We start from the raw sequence: 17,632 nt of genomic DNA, 5'->3' as shown, positions 1-17,632 counted from the left end.
CCTTGGACTGCAAGGCAATCAAACCAGTCAGTTCTAGAGATCAACCCTGGCAACGCTTTAGAAGGCCAGATCCCGAAGATAAAACTCAAATACTTTGGCCACCTAATGAGAAGGAAGGATTCACTGGAGAAGAGCCTAAGGCTGGAAAAGATTGAGGGCAAAAGAAGAAGAGAACGACAGAGAATGGGGTGGCTGGGTGGAGTCACTGAAGCATCGGCGGGTGATTAAATGGACTCCGGGGATGGTACAGGACTGCGATGGTGGGAAACTATCATGGTTCTCCATTCACACTGACTTGGGAGCTGAGGTGGCTATTGCGTCTGCCAAGGAACTGAATCCATTTCTTGCTTCCTTCCGTCACCTCCACTTGGTGTGAGGGGCAGGAAACCAGGAAATTGCCACAAAGGAATAACTGGCTCATAAGATGCAAACAAAGCCTTCTTGACACCCATAATTATTCATTTTTCTAATTTCAATACAGGTAATCTTCAACTTACAATAGCTCACTTAGCAACTGTTCAAAGTTACAACACAATGAAAAAAGGGACTTGTGACCTTTTTCACAGGTACGACCTTTGCAGCATCCCCATGGTCATGTGATCGAAATTCAGATTCTTGGCAACTGGTTTATACTTATGACCGTTGCTGTGTCCCAAGGTCTTTTGTGACTTCTGAGAAGCAAAGTCAATGTGGAAAACAGAGTCCTCTTCACTGTGGCAAGAAAATTTGTAAAATGGGCAAAACTCTTAAATGTCTCTCTTTAACAGAGATTAAGAGGACTACCTGTACCAGTATAGACCTGCTAATTCCAGTTGGGGTTGGTTTTTTTTTTTTTTTTGTCCTTTAATGTTTCCCTTTTCTATAATCAGTGTTTTTCTAGTGCAGAAAAAATGAGATTTGTAAGACCTATTTCCACATGCTTCACCACATGGATCTTGTTCTGCAATTACTCATCCAATGAGACAGACCCAATATTGGATTTGGTCGCAGTGCTTAGCTTTATCTCACAGGTTTCTATAGCATGCTTTGTCTCCATTACTGAGATGTAGCTACTAGCTAGCTACTTCACAGTAGACAGCATTAGGAAACCAAAATCGTGTAGGCCAGAGCAGCTTTTATTATAAAATGTTGAAAGCTGCTCAGTTGCCTCTTAATGAGATGGGTGGACAAAAAAATAAGAATAAAGCTTTAGTAACAGCAGCTTTCAAACGTGTTTTCCCCTCCCTCAATTTCCTTTTCCCTCTACACTACCCATTTGAAGAGATGCAGTTATAGTCAAGAGGCCTCAACAGAGATAGGTCAATTAGTTGGATCCAAGTTTACTCATTGAAATCAGAAAGTTCCCACCAGTGGCCTAATTATAACCTCAAGAACCAGAAAGAGAATCCCACAGTATATCATAAGTCTTCATTGGGAATCTCAAGCTTTTGCCCGTCACCATTAATGGTATGGTGAAAATGCCAAACTCTGCTGTAAGTATTCTGCAAGATGAGAACAGCCCATAAAAGGGTACCCCCATTGCTTTTTTAAATTGTTTATATGGATTTCATGACAGCTGCTTTCTAAATTCCCCATCTCCAAACCTGTGCCTCCCCGACCTGAGGTAGCAATGATATTCAGTCATAAAGTACGGAGAAAGAAGTTGCAGGTCTTGGCAGTAAACAGTAAGCATACAGGCAAACGTGGGAGGGCCCACTTGTTCTGGATCCCAGAGATTCTCCTTCACCAGGTAGCCAACAGGCCAACCTGAATCTAAAATGATTAACTCCCTTGGGGACCCAGTTCTATTTGAGCACAAAAACTACACACAATCTCAGTGTGAACTCAAACAAGTTGAAGAGTTTTCCTGAGGACACAAAATTCACTACCGATTGCAGGTGAAAGTAAAACCGATACATGATAAAGTTTGAGGATTTTTATTTTAATATTTTTCCCATACAAAGCAAGACAATGTAAATTTTATTTGAATCAAAACACCGTTGTTTTTTTTGTTCAAAAACCCTGTCTCTTCACAGTAGGCGGCTAAAGAATGCAACCAGGGCTGGCCATCCAAAGAGCGACAGAGTTTATTCTATTAAACCCTGTTAGACAAGGTCTCTATGAAGTAGATTCTTGCAGTTTAGTTCTTGGCACTATTCCAAGGGGGAAGGAGGGATGAAGAACGGAGGAAGTAAAAAAAAATTGTTTTCTCAAGCAAGCAAAACTGGAGCCTGGCTTCAGATGCCAAGAAGAGCAGGAGAAACATTATCTGGTTAGCTGCAAGGAAAGCTTAATGGGCATGTAGAGGGAGCCATTTTTAATACCAAGTGCACACTGATCCCAGTTTCTCCAGGATGTAGGAATACCATTCCCATTATACAATATTCAGACAATACCCTCCAAGCCATTTGCGGTAGGATTCATTCCCAATGTTAAAAGGGAAGAGGCAGCCACAGGTCACCCTGACATCTTGCTGACCAAGGCTGCTCAGTCCCATTAATAGTTCAAAGTGCTGGGTTCATCCTCCTCTTCCTCAGCGAACTCAAATAATTAAATATCAGGAATGCAATTAAACCAGACCAAACCTTACCACACTGACACCTATCTAAAGACGAAAACACACAAACAAACAAAAACCTGTCAGCAGTTGCTAAAAACTGAGATGAATGCCAGACAAGAATTTCTCACCTGCACAAGTTAGTTTTTGCTAACCAGTGGCAAAATGAGGGTGGAGGAGTTAGCACGATGGATCAGATCACAGATCTCCAATAGGAGTTTTTCAATCAGCAATTAAGAGTTTTATATAGCTTTGTATCTCTCTCCCCTCCACCCATTCTAGAGGAAGGAACTTGAGCAACATTCATCTCTTTAAAACCCCTGCAGACAAGTCGGCCTTATTATCAGGCAAATGTTTCAAAACAATTTCAGAGCCTCACCGGCACCAGCAAGAGGCAAGTTCTCCCCTGCTCTGCTCTGCTCTCACTGCAATTTGAATGTGATCGGAGGTGAATAGAAAAATGGAAGGGGCTAATGGTACACCCCCCAGTGAAAACTGCCATGTCATTACCAATAATACAGATATGAACTCTGATAGTCAGAAAAGTGAAGTGGGATATGTGTTTATGTAGAAGTGGGGCAAAGCCAGACTCCAGCATTAGGATCAGCCAGTTAGCTTTTTCAAGAGGCTCAAAAAAAAAAAAACCCCAAGGGAAAAAAAATCCAATTTCCACAAAGTATGAAAATGTCACAGATGCTTCTCATTCACACAGAAGAACAGGGGGCACCTTTAATGAAGATCAAGTTGGATGGAAGCAAGAAAGAGGCAAAGGGGGGGGGGTAAGAAACGGGAATCTCCACTCAGGCATCTGGTTTCACTTTATTTTTCTTTTTTCTTCTTGTTCTGAAAGAAAAAAAATCACTGTCAGTGCTCTGAGCTCCTGGATATGATGACCTGGATTGGGATCCCATGCCAGTCAAATAGGTATTTGTTCTATTCTAGGTTAGAATACTGATGCAACCATATACACCCAATTCTGCAAACCCCTCCCTGGAGAAATTGGTGATCACTTGGATGAAAGATGTGATGAACTTAGGCCATCCTAATGACTAGAGAACCTTTTGTAAAAACCTGGTTTTTGCTCATCTATATCACAGCTAGACTTAAAAGTTCTCACCCGCTCTCCCTTAATTCTTGCAAAAAAAATAAAATAAGTGTGCTATCCTGAAAATAGTATGAAAGTGCAATTTGCTGAATAGTTCTTCCTTGCTGAATGAGCAAGCAATGAAGCCTGAACGGGGCAAGGCTGTGGCTTCAGTTGGGAAGATGGACTTTGAAACATGCATATGGTCAATGGTAGTGCCTGTTTCCAGAATGGCCCAGCTGTCAAGGGAGGTTAATTTTACATTGATAATGTGCCATCTCCATCTTGTCCCTCTCACTACTTTGCACGAAACCAAGCCTTCCTATTCCTCCATCTTCATTTCCTACTCTTAATGAATCTTCATCTCTTTACTTTTTCACTTCCTGCATGGCTCATTATGCATATAGACCAAGCTTTCCTTTGATTCATTTTTGATGACTTACTCTTCAATCTTTTATTCGGGGTCACTTTTTTTCTGAATAATTTTATATCTTATGTTATTATATATATATAATTTTTAAAAAGTCCTCCCCATTTTTGTAATTTTTTGGGGGGGCTTATATTGGATACATATGCCTACGGGAGGAGGATCCAGCTAAACACACTTACCATAATGGTCCTATTAATGTGCAATAAAAAAAGATTATGTGCCGAAAAGAAGCGGGATCATTCTAGGCAGGAGGTAGGACTTTTCCTTTAGAAAAGTCAGGGTAAGAAGCCACCTGCTTTTGCCAAGTAGAAGAAAGTTTCTCTCCCAAAGCATCTGCCTCTCAATGGAAGCACCCTGCGCTTGAACTCTGTAATCATGGATTCTTGCTTGTCTTTATGGGAGATGATGCACTTGGCCACTTAATGGCTATGCATCAGAGACATCCCTGTGCATGCAGACCTACCTCATTCATGCCCAAGATGACCATCAGCTCCCGGAAGATGTTAACAAAATCCAGGAAAAGATCCACGCAGTGCCTAGCACAAAGAGAAAGGTGTTGTACATCAAGTTATACCCTAAAACAGGGGTGTCAAACTGGCTATGGGCCAGATGCGTCACAGAGGTCACACCCACCCCAGCTCTGGAAAGGTAAAAACTGCCACAATATGTCACATGAGGATTGAATTTGACAACTGCGCCCTAAAATTACAAAGGGGAGGCTTTGCCGGACCCTCTTCTCTATTGCTTTATTTATAATTAACTATTTGTGTACCATCTTCTACTGCCAGAGTTCATTTGAAATCTTCCTTCCATATTTAACTCTGGCTTTTTCCACTACAAAGCTTTTAACCTCCCTGCTTCCCTCCAAGCGAAGTCTCTTTAATTTTGAACCCAATGGAGAAGAAGCTCTTCTGTGTCTCCTCACTTGCAAAGCCTTATCGCATGTGGCAGCTCCTTCTTCTCCAACTCTCTTACACAAGCCCTAGGCTTGTCACCAACACACTCACCAGATGTAGTCCTTGTCTCCATTCTCAGCCTTCTCAATGATGAGCTGAGTGTCAAACAGCACAAAGCCACACATAACCATAAGTCCAATGTAGAGATTAGCCTGGAGGAAAAAGAAAGCCAATTAGACAAAATCACTCCAATGGCACAGCCTGGCCGTGCATCCTACTGAGAAGCCCGAAGTGATTCTGTGTCAGCTCCCGGCTTCAATATATACAGAGCCAGATCTCTTCATGAATTAGAGCAGAATGTGGCATCAGGCAATGAATTCATTATTCACAATGTCAGCATTAATTCCATTTTTGTTTTTGACAATAGTTTTCTTGTTACTATTTTGTGTACCTAAACACTGCAGCCAATAAAGTACCTGGGGAAAAAAACCTCAGAATAGCTAAAGCTCACAGAAGGTTGCTTTCCAATGCCGGAGGTGTCTGTATAATCAGATGTCTGCATAATTATTGTACTCATCTGCAGCCACAATTGCAGAATGTAATACTGCAATCTGTATATATCCCCAAATCTGTTACTCTAATGCAACACACATCTTGCCCTTCTAATAATAAGCTAAAAGAAAAGGGAAGCTGGGCGCATCTGAACAGGCTGTTCCCAGTAGGCCAGTTGCAAGTCAAAAAGGCAGCTTTGCTATAGGGGCTTGGGCTGCTATCAACTTTCAAGCTGACAAGACCAGGAAAACAGCAGCCACTCACCGTGAAGAGCCAAGTTGAGCCCAGGAAAATGTTGACCAGGGAGAACAGCAGCATCAAGAACAGGCCAGAGAAAAGGAAGCCTGAAAAAAAGGAACAGAATCACAATGAGCAAAAAAGGCCAATCGAAATGAACCCGGCCTCTTCGAATGTAAGTGAGCAGTGGTTGCTGCTGCTGCAGGTGCTGCTTACCCCCTAGATACAAGTAGGCACGGCGCTTAGCAAAGAGAGCACTCAGGGAGAAGCAGCTGAAGATCACTGCTGTGCCCAGGAAAGCAGTTGGGATGATGCTGTAGGGAGGGAAGGGACAAGAATGAATGCCTAAGGAAGGGATGGAGGGAAGGAAGGACGGACTCAGAGCTATGAATGATCAGACTTTGCTTTAGAAATATTCAAAGGGTTTGACTTTTAAGTCTCTGAAAGGATCCAGATGCTTTAACGGGAAGAGCTTAGTAACAACCCCAAAGTATGCCACCACCATTACTACTGGGCAGGATATCTGGTTCTCACTTTCAAAGTGAAAAGTGGCAAAGGATAGAGCAAACTGGTGAGTTTCCCCTTACCTGGGGTTAATGGCAATGCACATCTCCAGCAGAGGACCCAGATTGACTCCTGGAGAGGGAAGGAATGTAGCCTCAGAGACAAGTTTCTTGCTCACGTTTATGCACATACATACTTTTCCCATTCGTTACATGTACATATTTAAAAGACACAGGTTATGGATTACACAGGCATTCCCTTCATAAAAGACATGAGAGGGGAAAATGCCACACAAAAACATTCAGAAAGTGACAAGATGCTCGGTGTCATTTCAGATAGGGAGGGACCCCCTTTTTTTATAGCATTCAGTGCTGCCTTCTTCCTTTTGGCTGGAAAACCATTTGGCTTCTTTTTCAGACACAGGATTACACAAGAGCCATCCTGCTGTAGTCTGATACTAGGTAGCTGCATTCATGCATGAAGTAAAGTTTCCCAATGCTTCCACCCTCAATCATTACCATTCTGCCAGGTCCTCCGATGGCCCTGATGGCACCGTTTCATCCCTTACACAGCATGGCTCCCACTACCCCAGCAAGAGGAAGCAGCTAACAATGTCTTTCTTGCTTATGGAAATTCCACATTTGCATATGTGGAGTATTAAATTGCTGCTGCTCCCCCCTCAGTTCTCGCTTCTCCAGTCCTGCACATACCAGTGAGGCAAGCAAAGGCTGCCAGGATAACCAGACGTTTCCCTTCGGTTTCTCGGCTGTGGGGTGTGGCCATCAACCAAATCATAAGGCCTAATGCTCCCAGGCCAGTCAGCAGTCCAAACTGCAAAACGAAGTGGGAAGGACAGAGATTAACACAGGCTGGTCAGAAGAAAGACCCAGTTCAACCTAAGCCCGTTTGCTGCATCTCCCCCACTTTTAAAGAAAATTCTGGTCATCGGAACAGTTTCCCCCATGCAGATTTGGAAAGGAAACAAGGAATCAGTATTTTGCATAGCAGGTCTATTTGAAGGGAAAATTCTGTCACTGTTCAATTTTTAAATTTAATCATGAATGCATTCAATCTTAAATATTTTAAATACACAGCTAGACTTTCATCAGCTTTCCGTTATGGCAATTTTATAAGCACCAGTGAAATCTGTAACAATTCTACTCTGCAAGTAGGATATGTAGGTATCCTACACAGGTATGTAGAGAAAGGTCTAGCAAAAAGATATTCCAAGCCTGAAATGGAAACTAGAACACCGTTCTCCAAATTTAAACTTTATTAACTACTGTAGGGCTTAGTTTAAATGTAAACATTAACAAGTGATTCTGATAATGGAAAATTTTTCACTGCCAGGACTCTGAGCAGCGTATCTATAGTCCCACCTCTCACTTGAGTTTCACAATAGAAACAAAAAGCTCTTTCAAACAGAAACAAAGACCTCTGAGAACATGTATTTATTTAGAGACTTTTTGTTGGGATAGGTGTGTGGAAAGTTTTAAAGGCTTAGAATTTCACTGAATATGCCATCTAGCCATGGAGCACCAGCTGAGAACCACTCAAACGGATACAATCCTGCTTATTTCCACTAGCTGAGATGTACCGTTTTGCAGTCTTCCTGCTGGCTTTTAGTCTTCAATAACCAAGATGACCTTCAGCTTATATATCATCCCAGAGAAATGCCTTCGAATTCTTACCTGCACCAGCTGAGTTACCACATTGAGATAAGCACCAGCCGCTGCTAGGAACATACATAATGCAAAGCTGGCATAGACCTTCTTCAGGTGCTGCTGAGTTGATGCAGAGCTATAGGGATAAAGGAAGAAAATTAAGCCAATACACAATACTTAGAAGCACAGCAATTCCCAAACTGATCATTTGCCAGCTCCTAGCTATATTACAAACCACACAGAGTCATTATCTAACTTGCTTACATTTTCTTGACACCATCACTAAGAATCCCTTACTTCAGAATCTCTAGCGTTGAAATATTGCTTCCAGAGGGGACCAAGTATTTCCCAAAGATATGAAGGTTTTAAGGACAGTTAGAAACACCTGAGGGGTCTAGTCGTAGAGAAATGCAGTGCGAATGTACAAGGATATGCAGTTCTGACTTGCACAGCACATCATTCTGGCAACAGGCTATGGCACAATATATCATTTAAATCAAGAGCCATTTTGAATAGCTCTGCCCTCTTTGGAAAAGCAAAGACGATTTTAATCCACGGTCTTTTCTCAAAAAAGCAGAAAAACTGAGGTGGTCTGGCATTAGAAACCCAGGTCCTGCCAGCCTTCTCACCATCTTTCATGGTCGATGAAGCCAACCTAACCTCACATCTCTGTTCTTAAAACATCTAAGAAAGAAACTGAATCCTCTCAGAATACGTTTAAGCAGGCAACAGGTACTCACATGTGGGAGAACTTGAAAAGGGCATCAAAATTTATGTTCCTGTTGAAAACATCCATAGCACTAGTTGGTGAGGTGCAATTCTCTATGTCAAAACACACAATCTGCAGAAAGGGAAAGGAAGGCCATGTTAAAGGGAGAAGACTAAATAGATTTTTACCCCTAGAATTGGTGTGTTCAATCTCTACTTTTCCTCTTATAGACAAGCTCCTCCCACCTGCTTGTTCAATTCACATTAAGCAGCACCCTCAGTCCATAAGGGCAATTTCAAAATGACATCAACCCTCCCCCCCCTTTACATCTTTCTTGGTAGCACTTCTGCAGAATTCCTGTGGTTCCCCCCCCTCTGGATAAAAGGAACTTCAAATAATCAATTAATAATCATTACCAAGGAAAAAAACACAGCAACATCAGAGAACAGGGAAGTTAAAGCAGTAGCTTAAAGGTATGTTGAAGCAGAAAACAGATTTTCCAAGTCCAAGAAAAATACATTTGCTTCATCTGCATACTCCTACACAAAACACATCTCTACACAGACTAATTTATATCTTTCTCTCCATGTAGTTTCCTGTTTCCATCAATTCAATCTCCAGCTACAGTATAAGATATGCAATCCGAACCTTACCCAAAAGACACAGGTTAAGTAAACAAACTCCTGAAGCACCGCTGCTAAAAGTGATTCTTTCTCCTTCAGCCTCACCAGCTCGTCCAATACTTAACCCACAAGCTTTTTCCTCTTTGTCCTACTCTGAAAAATCTAGAGACTGCAACCGCTCCGCAGGCACCCAAACTGGCTTGGTGTATATGGTGCAATTATTGCAGGCTCTTGCAAGGCTAGTTAAAGCCTCCTAGAGGAATTGTGTTCACCTGGGAGCCTTGCTTCACAACTCAGCAGCTGGAAAGCAAGAACATTAGCCTCCTTAATGATCTTCCCAGGAAAGGATGGGGTGGAGTTAGAGAAAGGCAGCCCTCCCAGCTTGAGAGTCAAGGCCAATATGTTGGGCTATTATTCTCTAGGAGGTGGGATTCCACCCCACTGTTCTGTTCTGTAACAACATGCACAGGTATTTTACTTACTCAGGGGAGCAGCATGAGCATTTTACTCAACAATACAAGCAGTTCTACCCTCCTCCATACAAAGGTTATTCTTAACTAGTTGGTCTAACCTTATGGCAAAGAATGGCCGTAGTTATGTGGAGAACCAGTCCAGTGACTAAATACTTATGTATTTTCTGATTGGCAGGAAGATCCGGCTTGGCAAGAAGTTTGCATTGTAGGTTTGTATTTGCTAGCAAGGTGCACTAGTGTTAAGGAAATGCCTTTAATCTTGAGAGAGCTTACTCTCACATTTCTATCTTCTTATATTTCTCTACATTTACAAGGTCTTTATTTATCAGAGGAACACACATGGGAGGAGGGGGGGGGATCACATTGAAAAGCTCTAAAAAGGAAGTCTGTCTTGAGGTATCAAAAGCCACACTTTAAGAACAACCTGAATTGGAAAGCTGAACCTGAAAATTACACAGCGTGTAATTTGGGTATTAGGTGCTTGTATTAGATAACATGACTCAACATCAGGGCATCAAAATAGGTCACACAAGAGTGGAAGAAACATTTTCCACTTAGCACCCAGTTCTTCCGGAAGCCAAAAGCTATTCAAGGAAGAGGTTGGATAAGATCCGAGACTAGGGAAACATTTTGAAATACAGATTTCTGCAATGGGAAGGAGACTCTCTGCAAAACAGAGCATAAAGCTGAAACTATTCCAGAAAAAAGTATTAGTGAGCACTTCTCACTACTGACACATGTGAAAAGTAAGGAGAAAAACAAGAACCTGTAAAGCTCAGGATTACTCTTAATGTTGTTGTTAGTTGTGAAGTCATGTCCGATCCATTGCGACCCCATGAACAATGTTCCTCCAGGCCTTCCCGTCCTCTACCATCCTCTGGAGTCCATTTAAGCTCACACCTACTGCTTTGGTGACTCCATCCAGCCACCCCATTCTCTGTGGTTCCCCTCTTCTTTTACCTTCAATCTTTCCCAGCATTGGGCTCCAGTGAGTCCTTCCTTCCCATTAGGTGGCCAAAGTATTTGAGTTTCATCTTCAGGATCTGGCCTTCTAAAAAGCAGTCAGGGTTGATCTGCTCTAAGACTGACCAGTTTGATCATCTTGCAGTCCAAGGGACTCACAGCTCTCAATAAGCATCCTTTATGTTTCAAAAAGCCTTATACTTTTCCAGCAGCTTTAGCCACAGCAGGAGTAACTAATGGTTTTCATTAGTGTTCTTTGAGCCCACTTAGCCAGAGAATATAGGAAAGAATTTTTACATTACATTTTAGATCATTTATTCACAGAGAGCAGTCCATTTATGGCTGTGCCTGAAATGGAATATTATTTATTTTACCCACAGATAAAACTCTCAAAACACATGTGTTTTGATTCATGCTTGGAACAATTAAAATGGCCATTGAAGGTTGCAACTTTTCAAGGTAGAAATATGTTCAGCATGCCCCACTCCAAATGTGATGCTACTCAAACCAGCTGAGTTTTTTTTTCACTCTTGCAACATTCAAAATGGCTGTTTTCAGCTAAAGACATACTGCACGTCTCTACTTCCATTTATCACAGATGGTAGTATTAGTTATCTACATCTGAGTTTTAAAAAATTCTGGTCCTGCTCCCCAAGGTGCTGACCATCTCTGATTGAATATATTATGCTTATAATTAAATTGAATTTTTCCCCATTCTGCAAAACCCATCCATCTTGCAAATTAACTTTCAATATAAATAATGAAAATTAATTTGCATCGTTTAAAAACAAGATGGCTTCAGCTATTTTGAAGATCACAAAGAAATCTGAGAAAGTGAAAGGCCATGTACACCTCCTTTACGTTAACGTATTTTTCTTTCAGCATTAACATCAGATCCAGTAATGTGAAAATTATGAATCACAGACTAGGTCAGTGTTTCCCAAACTTTTGACATATGTGTACCCCTTCTATAATTTTTGTAACGCTGAGTACCCCTCATAACTACATAAAAAAATGTAGTTAATGATTTTCAGGCTTTCATCCAGAACTTTCTGTAGATCAGCGGGCATCTTACGTGTTGCCAAAGCCTCTCTGTGTATGCAACAATGTGTGGATATGACATTTGGAGCAACATTTTGAATTCTTGCAACGAGTCCTTTATTAATTCCGACCATACTTTTTGCTCCATCTGTGCTTATTCCAACACATCTATTCCAATCAATTTTGTTCTCTTGCATAAATGTATTCATAACATTAAAGATATCTTCTCCTGTTGTGATATTCCCATGTGAACCCCACCAAACTCCGGTGCAACGCATACCCCCACCAAACTCTTACCGTACCCCTGGGGGTACACGTACCACACTTTGGGAAACACTAGGTTACTGAGAAGGTACCATTATTTGGGAAAAGACACAAGGGGAAAATTATTAGGATAACATTGTAAAAATTACAGAGGTTGGTTATCCTCAAAGGAGTCTTGCCCTTAGTAAAAAAAGAGGCTTGAGTACACAGCTACATACAGTTTCGGGCCATGGCTTTATAAACTCTCCAAGGGTTGCTTAGATGCAAAGAAATGAGGTTCTATGTAACATGCCTACAGAAAGAGTTTTGTCAGTTTTAGAATGGTGACTAAGTACAATAATTTTTGGATTAATTTTCCTGGGTAAGATGTAAGACTGTGGATGATTGAATTTGAAGGGAGAAAAAAAAAAACCTGCCATTGGGAAGGAACACAGAAGGATGGTGGCATGCCTGCCCAAAAGAATGCTAACTGTTGATTGAATGGAAAGGCTTCTACTTAATATTTACATTTAGCTTTTGCAGATCCCAATAGTATCCAAAAACTTCCCTCCTATTTGTGTAAGTACAATCAGAAGAACTGCAATCTTATTAAAATATTCTGAGCAGTGACCATGATCTCATTACTCCTGCCCAATCTTTCTTTTGCCTTTAAAATCTCATAGGCATGTCTTTTGGATGATAAATGCCTTTATCTTAATATTTATGAGGTAGTTGGTAGCTTGCTTGGATAAGGGCAATCCAAAATAAACTATAAGACAATACTTAATAAACAATACTACAAAATACCAGATTAGAATGTGTAAAATAGAACTCATACCATCACTGAACACTGTACACCCAAATATGAAGTGCATATTATCTAGCAGCATAATTTGATCAAGAATGTTCTGTGAAGCAACAATTAGAGCCTACACTTCAAGTCCAGAGCAGAACACATTCAACAAGTATATTGACTCTGAAATTCTTCCTTAGCCACGTACATCCAAAGAGACAACTTATTAGTATAAATTAGTATAGAACTGGAAAGGAAATCCACTAGAGAATGGCAAACAGGCTTGGCAGCATTCACTGTAATCTAAGTTAAGGATCAGTTTGTTCTTGAGAGAGGAACCCTAGCATTTTTTTAAATAAATGACCAGAAATACTTAGCCACACATATGACCTTTAATTACCAAGGGCTAATATTTATTTATTCAATTTCTATGGCTGCCATCTCAAGCAAGTAACTCTGGGCAGTGAACAATCAAACAAACAGGTAAAACAATGACAATACAATACAAATTAAATATATATGGCAGTTGAGAAAAAAAATCATCCTTGGTATCAATATAACTAGAAAATGGGACTCTTTACAGTCTTGAGGCCCTAGCCTAGGCACAAATCTAGATCTTCAAAGCCTCATGAAAAGGCCAATAGGGTTGAAGTAATCTTCAGTCCTGAGGGGAGAATGTTCCAAAGGACAGGGACTATAGCAGAGAAGACACACCTCCTAGTACCTACCTTGGCTAATGAAACCCACAGCATGCCCAACCTGCCAGATTGAATTTCTATTACAATTCTACAAACGCCTCCATATTCCAGTATTATGATCCACAAACAGGAACTTACTAGCTATCAAAGAGTGGAGAAGAGGATGGAAGCAGGGAGTAGGTTGTCCCCCAATCCTCACAGCACCAAATTGCAAGGGAGAAAGAGAAATGTAACACAATGAACCGAGACCTTGTACATTCCTCCAACACTATGACATCAGAAAGCCAGCCAATTAGGTTTGAAGTCGTGTACTGCAAGTCATCTTGTTGCCACAGGAGTCTGTTGAACTAGCTAGGAGACGTATCATAGGAAACTCCTATGACTAGTAACTTACAAAGAAAAACTGAAAAACTCATCTGATCCTATGTCCCACCTCCAAAAGGTTCACACCAAATGTCACACGTATGTTGGGTAGAGGAATGTCAAAATAGTCAAATGGCAGTTACAGCACCAAGACTGAAGCCCCAACCTTTTTGAGGATATCTATCAATCTCCCATATACACATACAAAAAAAAGGAAACTTCAGTGTGTGGTCATGGCCATAGTTTTGCCAGTTTACCTGCACATGCTCTGCTGGGAGAAACACTAAAGGTAAAAAGTTCATTCTGACACTTTTAACCCCTGTGTAGCAAACTATTTACCTTTAAAAACTCAATTTCTCATCAAAAGCCAACTCTGCTGAGCAGTTGTTTGTGCCCTCCTTATAAATCAGACAAATCTCACATCATTCAACTAAGTTTTTCTTGATGCAGACTAGTGGTCATACAGCAGGTTCTCTTTGGAAAATACTGTCCCAAAGCAGAATGCAAGGCACAGGCTTTAAAATCTGACTCTCCCAAAGTGTGTGGAAGATCATTTAATTTAGTATCCAACTTGATGACAACTAATGAAATAACTGAAATTCAAGAAACATGCCAATGCTACTCTTGAAACTTTATAACAATTTACACATAAAGCAGCATAAATTTATTTACTCAGAAAAACAAATAAAATGTCCACAAATGTACCTTTCACAACAGAGTCCAACATAAACTATTAGAAACATAGGAAGGTTATTTCTGCCTATATTGTTCAGATTTTCCAATAGACATTGTGGTTTATAGCTACCTGACATGGATCTTCCAACCTACTATTGATTCTCCTTTGTTTGCCTGTCCCTTTTAGTGCACATTACAGAATTCATTTGTTTCAGAACATTTCCTTCACAAATAAAACACAGTACAAACAACAAGGTCTAACTCACTCCAAATATTCTCTGAATACATCTTACATCTGTAACTAGAAGACATCAACTAATGTAATCAATGCTTATTAAAAAAAACATGAAGGACAATAAAGGTTGGAGGAATTTGCTCTAGAGCTACCTTATTCAATTTGGACACCTATCAGGTATGAGTCTCCATACCCAGAATTACCCAGTCAGTAAAGGGCATCGCTAAGGATTCTGGGAACTAATGTCCTGCTTCCAAGGTTGAGGAGCATTGCTAGACAGCACCATATTTAGAATTCCAGCTTAACTTCTATTCCATGAAAGAAAAACCAAAATTATACCGAAAAATATTCAGGATCGTTATTTTCTGGGCTAAACCTCCAATCCTTCAAAACTATTCCAACTCATTAATGAGCATATACCCTACCGCTTTCTCTGCTTGAAGGAGGAAGTCTGAAGTTTTAATTTTAACTCATTCTGGTGGAAGCAAAAAATCCAGACTGCAACATTGCTAGTTAAGAGTCCCGCGAGGAAAATCTGGGATGCCTGAAGAAGACCCAGAAACCCCTTTACCTGGGCTTCTTCCTCTTCCCCTTTTTGGACCCTCCCCCTACCAAACAAGCCTACATTCGCATAAAACCTGTTTTTCGTTTCCCCCACGACAGCAGCAGAAGCAGCAGCAGCGAGGCAAATCGCCAACGCAATAAAACAGCAAAAACACTTTCGGATAGGCAGCAGGACCATTCTTCTTTAATGAAAGCTTTTCCACTCGTTCGAAGACATAGCCAAAAAAATAAAAGCCCACGCCTCCCCCCCCCCAAAAATACTTCCTTTTAACTAGACACGGCAGGGGGGGGGTAATACCTACAAAACCCGCGTAGCCGAATAGCGACAGCAAAACCGAAAGAAACCAGACGACGCCTATTTTTAAACCGACGCCACAGAAACCGGACATCCAGCATTAGTATATATTATATTATTTATTCGATATTATATTATAATTTCATATTATATATTATTTTATGTTGCATTGTTGTTCTCCTTATTGCCTTTCGCCGTCGTCTTATCCGCCTTTTAGGACGAGATTCGGCGTCTTTCTCTCTTCTCACATCAGATATAACACCATTTTAGGTGCCAGCCAAGCTCTTCAGCACAGCCTCCCTCCCTGCCTCCCATGCCACGAGCCCCCCGAGGGTTTTGGCAACACGGAACTCCTGCTCGGCCACTGGGTAGACCCTAGGGCCTTAGAAACACCCCACCCACGCCCCTCTTCCCCGGAGGCCGGGATTTGATCGCCAAAGGCGGCTGCCTTCCCGAGACCGAGGAAACTCCCGCCCACCGACCCTATTGGGGAGGGGGAGGCGGTAGGAGATCTCTATGACGTTATCGCTCAGAACGCAGGAACGTTAATAATGGCCGGGCGGCCCGAAGCAGGCCGGGATGGTCCCGTTTCTTTACCCCGCTTCTCCCGCCACCCCCCCCCTCGTTGGGAGAAGGGGAAAGTCCAAAGGGGGGAGGGGCACGGTTGACGCCTTCGGAGGAACCCCACAAAAGACGCCTCGGAGGCAGGGCGGGTGGGTGTGAGGGGATGGTCACAGGATTGCTATAAGAACGGAAACCGAAAGAGGCCGTGTTCTTACCCCGCCGCAGAAAAAGGGGTCCCGTCGCGGTTACAACAGTACGGCTGTCCTAGTCGAATCGTACGTGTCTCTGGCCTCGAACGCCTCCGCCCCTCCTCTTTTATCCCCTCCCCACCTGCCATTGGTACTTTCATCCTCAAGGTCCCGCCCCGGATTCCCATTGGTGTTTTCCCCCAACCCCCTCCGAAGAGTTCTGCGTACGTCTTCATTGGTTGAGAGGTGGCTCCTTCGCCTCGCTATTGGTCCCGCGGCCGCGCCCAAGCAGTTGCGATTGGTTTATCCCGGACGAAAGGAGCACATCACGCACATCACACACACACTCACACGCATAGACGTATAGAAGGACAGACAGATGGATGTACGTACGTTCGCGACGTTTATTGGTTTCTTGTTATCGAGCTGGTAGGCGGCGCCCAGTGACGGGTTGGAGACTTTTATTGCCTCTTCTTCCTATGCCCTCCTTCCCTAGAAGCGGCGCGCGACCCCTAGCGGAAGGAGTGCAACATACAGAGCGCTGGCTGCCACGCAGCGCCATTAGAAGGAGTGGACGCTGCTGGGTGCGGGAGGTGGTTTATTTTTTGCCTGAAGCATCCAAGTCTGGAGCGTAGCCTGCTGGTAGAAGCCTCTCATTACAGGCAACGTGCATTGCCAGGCAATCTATTACTGTAATAATTTTTCTGTCTGTCTAGAAATCCTCACACAGCCGGACAATGGACTTTTCAAGATTTGAACACAAAATCTACAAATCAGATAGTCTTTGACTTGCAACTGTTCATTTAGTGACCATTCGAAGTTACACCAGCACTGAAAAAAGTGACTTATGACCAGCGGTGGGATTCATTTACCTTCCCTACCGATTCGCAAATGTGAGTGCGGGCACACTCGCTTCACTTGCACATGCCGCAGCTGTGCATGGGCACCACCTTCTGCATTACGTTGGGACGGGTGGGCGGAACCTTCTGCAGCCACCGCTACTGGTTCGCCCGAACTGGAGAGAACCGGCTGAATAACACCTCTGCTTATGACCATTTTTCACATGACCATTGAAGCATCCCTAGGATCGTGTGATTTACTTTCGGAGGCTTGATAGGTGACTGACGTTTATGACAGTTGCAGTGTCCTAGAATTATGCGATCCCCTTTCGCCACCTTTTGACAAGCAAAAGGGGAAACCAGATTTATTCAATAACCGGGTTACTAATTTAAGAACTGCATTGATTCGCTTAACAACTGTGGTGAGAAGAGTTGTAAAATGGTCAAAACTCACTTAGCAAAT

The 17,632-nt window shown here is 42.2% G+C and overlaps 1 protein-coding gene across 1 annotated transcript; it reads right to left on the bottom strand.

Moving 5' to 3' along the window:
- Nucleotides 1–1,900: 1,900 nt before the first annotated feature.
- On the bottom strand, nt 1,901–16,496 carry TMBIM6 (transmembrane BAX inhibitor motif containing 6). Its single transcript, XM_014071396.2, has 10 exons — nt 16,358–16,496; nt 8,644–8,744; nt 7,931–8,039; nt 6,950–7,070; nt 6,323–6,371; nt 5,952–6,049; nt 5,763–5,842; nt 5,058–5,158; nt 4,514–4,586; nt 1,901–3,379 (listed from the first exon to the last, which is right to left on the bottom strand). The coding sequence occupies exons 2-10, from the start codon at nt 8,697–8,699 to the stop codon at nt 3,356–3,358; spliced, it is 711 nt and encodes a 236-aa protein (XP_013926871.1). The 5' UTR covers nt 8,700–8,744; nt 16,358–16,496; the 3' UTR covers nt 1,901–3,355.
- Nucleotides 16,497–17,632: the final 1,136 nt, after the last annotated feature.

The sequence above is a fragment of the Thamnophis sirtalis genome, unplaced genomic scaffold (genome assembly GCF_051295495.1).
Source record: "Thamnophis sirtalis isolate CommonGarterSnake01/CBP01778 unplaced genomic scaffold, rThaSir2_p1.2 scaffold_3, whole genome shotgun sequence".
NCBI lineage: Eukaryota > Metazoa > Chordata > Lepidosauria > Squamata > Natricidae > Thamnophis > Thamnophis sirtalis.
The sequence above is the reverse complement of the archived record's forward strand: the minus strand, read 5'-3'. Positions and strand labels throughout refer to the sequence as shown.

Bases quoted from the DNA above. Each gene is read 5' to 3' on its own strand.
- TMBIM6 (XM_014071396.2), bottom strand. From the start codon at position 8,699: ATGGATGTTTTCAACAGGAACATAAATTTTGATGCCCTTTTCAAGTTC. The intron at 6,372-6,949 runs GTATGTGCAGGA...TTCCCTCTCCAG, and splicing joins AGCCTTTGCTTGCCTCACTG to GAGTCAATCTGGGTCCTCTG. The intron at 5,159-5,762 runs GTGAGTGGCTGC...TTTTTCCTCCAG, and splicing joins GCTCAACTTGGCTCTTCACG to GCTAATCTCTACATTGGACT.